Source organism: Trametes versicolor, assembly GCF_000271585.1.
Source record: "Trametes versicolor FP-101664 SS1 unplaced genomic scaffold TRAVEscaffold_7, whole genome shotgun sequence".
Lineage (NCBI taxonomy): Eukaryota > Fungi > Basidiomycota > Agaricomycetes > Polyporales > Polyporaceae > Trametes > Trametes versicolor.
Window position 1 is genome coordinate 244867 of NW_007360327.1, and position 2673 is coordinate 247539.

The following is a 2673-nucleotide window of genomic DNA, read 5'->3' on the forward strand; positions in this document are numbered from 1 at the left end:
GGCAAAAGCACGGTGTGCTTGAGGAAGCCACGGAGGAACTCTGGTGTGCCGCCGGGTTCACGTACTCCACCGAGCTCGCCGCCGAAGCGCATCAGGCCAAGCCGAAGAAGACCTTCGACGAAATGGTTCCCGAGGAATATCGGCAGTATGCCAAGGTGTTTTCAGAACTGGATTCGGAGCGTCTACCCGAGCATAAGCCATATGATCATACCATCGATCTAAAGCCCGACGCCCCCGAGACTATCCGCTCCAAAGTGTACCCGATGCCGGTAAACGAGCAAGCCGAGCTCGACGCCTTCCTCGATGAGAACCTTCGCAAGGGCTACATCGTCCCCTCTAAGTCCCCCATGGCTTCACCGGTCTTCTTTGTCAAAAAGAAGGACGGGAAACTCCGCATGGTCCAAGACTACCGAAAGCTGAATGACATCACCGTCAAAAACCGGTACCCACTCCCCCTCGCATCGGACATCATCAATCGCCTTCGCCAATCTAAGTACTTCACCAAATTTGATGTTCGTTGGGGCTACAACAACATCCGGATCAAGGAAGGCGATGAGTGGAAAGCAGCTTTCACGACCAATAGGGGTCTGTTTGAACCACGGGTCATGTTCTTCGGTCTCACCAACTCCCCGGCCACCTTCCAAGCACTGATGAACTCTATCTTCGGTGACCTGATAGCCGCTGGGAAGGTAGCAGTGTACCTGGACGACATCCTCATCTTCAGTAACACGCGGGAAGAGCACCGCAGGGTCACACACGAAGTACTGCGTCGGCTCCAGGAACACGACCTGTTCCTACGACCCGAAAAGTGCGAATTTGAGCAGACCGAGATCGAGTACCTGGGCTTGGTGATCCGACAGGGCGAAGTCAGCATGGACCCCATCAAAGTCCAGGCCGTACGCGACTGGCCGACCCCACGGAACCTACGGGAGGTCCGCGGATTCATCGGGTTTGCCAACTTCTACCGTCGCTTCATCAAGGACTTCGCTAAGATCACACGACCGCTCCACGACCTCACCAAGAAGGACGTCACCTGGGAATGGGGACTGCGGCAGCGAACGGCGTTTGACACCCTCAAAGAAGCCTTCACCACGGAGCCGGTGCTGGTGACCTGGGAACCAGACCGCCCTACGCGAGTCGAGGTAGACGCCTCGGGATACGCCACCGGAGGGGTCCTTCTGCAGAAGCTCGAGGACGGACTCTGGCACCCAGTCGCATTCCGGTCGGAATCCATGACGGAGGCAGAGCGAAACTACGAGATCTACGACCGAGAACTGCTGGCCATCGTGAGAGGACTGGAGGACTGGCGGCACTTCCTCGAGGGGCTGCCCGAACCCTTCGAGATCATCACCGATCACCGCAACCTTGAATACTGGCGCACCGCCCAGAACCTCACCCGGAGACAGGCGCGCTGGGCCCTTTGGCTGTCACGCTTTGATTTCCGACTCACACATAAGCCGGGAACTGCCAATACCCAGGCCGACCCCCTCTCACGCATCTCGGAGTTTCAAGTCACCGACGCCGAGGACAATCAGGATCAGATTGTCCTTTGGCCCGAACGCTTTGCCACCATCGCGGCGTCAGCACTACGCGCGGTTAACCCGCTGGAGGAACGGATCAGGGAGAGTAGCAGGCGGGAGGCGGAAGTCCTCAAGGGTTTGGAAGCCCTTCGGGAGGACGGGCCGCGAAGGTTGACGGATGGGACGTGGGAATGGGAAGAGGAGGGAGGGCTGGTGTACTACCGTGGACGGTTGTACATCCCGCCCGAGGAAGGATTACGGGAGGCCATCGTCCGGCAGTGCCACGATGCGCCAACGGCAGGACACCCAGGAAAGCATGGGACGGTCGAACTAGTCACACGGCTGTACTGGTGGCCGGGGATCAGCGGGTTTGTCGAGAAGTACGTTCTGGGTTGCGACAAATGCCAACGCTACAAGGCGGCCGTGCATCCCCGGGCTACGCTTCAACCGCACGAGGTACCTGAAGGCCCTTGGGTAGTCATGGGAGTAGATCTGATTACCGGACTGCCCTCGTCAAAAGGGTACAACGCCATCGCCACATACATCGACCTTTACAGTAAGCAGGTCCACCTGGTAGCCACCACCGACACCGTCACCGCCGAAGGGATAGGCGAACTGCACTATCAGACCATCTTCCGGCTTCACGGCATTCCCCAGAAAATCGTGTCGGATAGGGGACCCCAGTTTGCCGCCCGTGTCACCAGGGCCCTGTACAAGCGCCTTGGTATCGAAAGCGGTCTCACCACAGCGTATCACCCCATGGCAAACGGACAGACGGAGCGAGCCAATCAGGAGGTAGAACAGTACCTTCGGATCTACTGCGACAAGCGACAGGACGACTGGGCGGACCTCCTCCCCACGGCGGAGTTTGTGCTCAACTCTCGGGTACAGACAGCTCATGGACAAACTCCGTTCGAAGTCCTGTATGGCTACCGCCCGGACTTCACCATCCCGGCAGGACGTCCCACGCAGATCCCATCTCTAGACGCTCGGCTCAGCAAGCTCCGAGAAGCCCGGAAGGAAGCGGAAGCGGCACTACGCATGAGCAAGGAACGCATGAAGCAAGCCTACGAAGACGGCAAGCGAAAAGCACACACGTTCAAGGTCGGCGACCGGGTTTGGCTCACCGCTAAGAACATCCACATCCACCAAG

The 2673-nt window shown here is 58.5% G+C and overlaps 1 protein-coding gene across 1 annotated transcript; it reads right to left on the reverse strand.

The window, feature by feature from the left end:
- Positions 1–923: 923 nt before the first annotated feature.
- TRAVEDRAFT_126041 (uncharacterized protein) lies at positions 924–1373 on the reverse strand (the record flags this gene model as incomplete). Its single annotated transcript, XM_008041290.1, has 1 exon — positions 924–1373. A coding segment is annotated over one exon (450 nt), but the record flags the coding sequence as incomplete, so codon positions are not given.
- Between the last annotated feature and the right edge of the window lie 1300 nt (positions 1374–2673).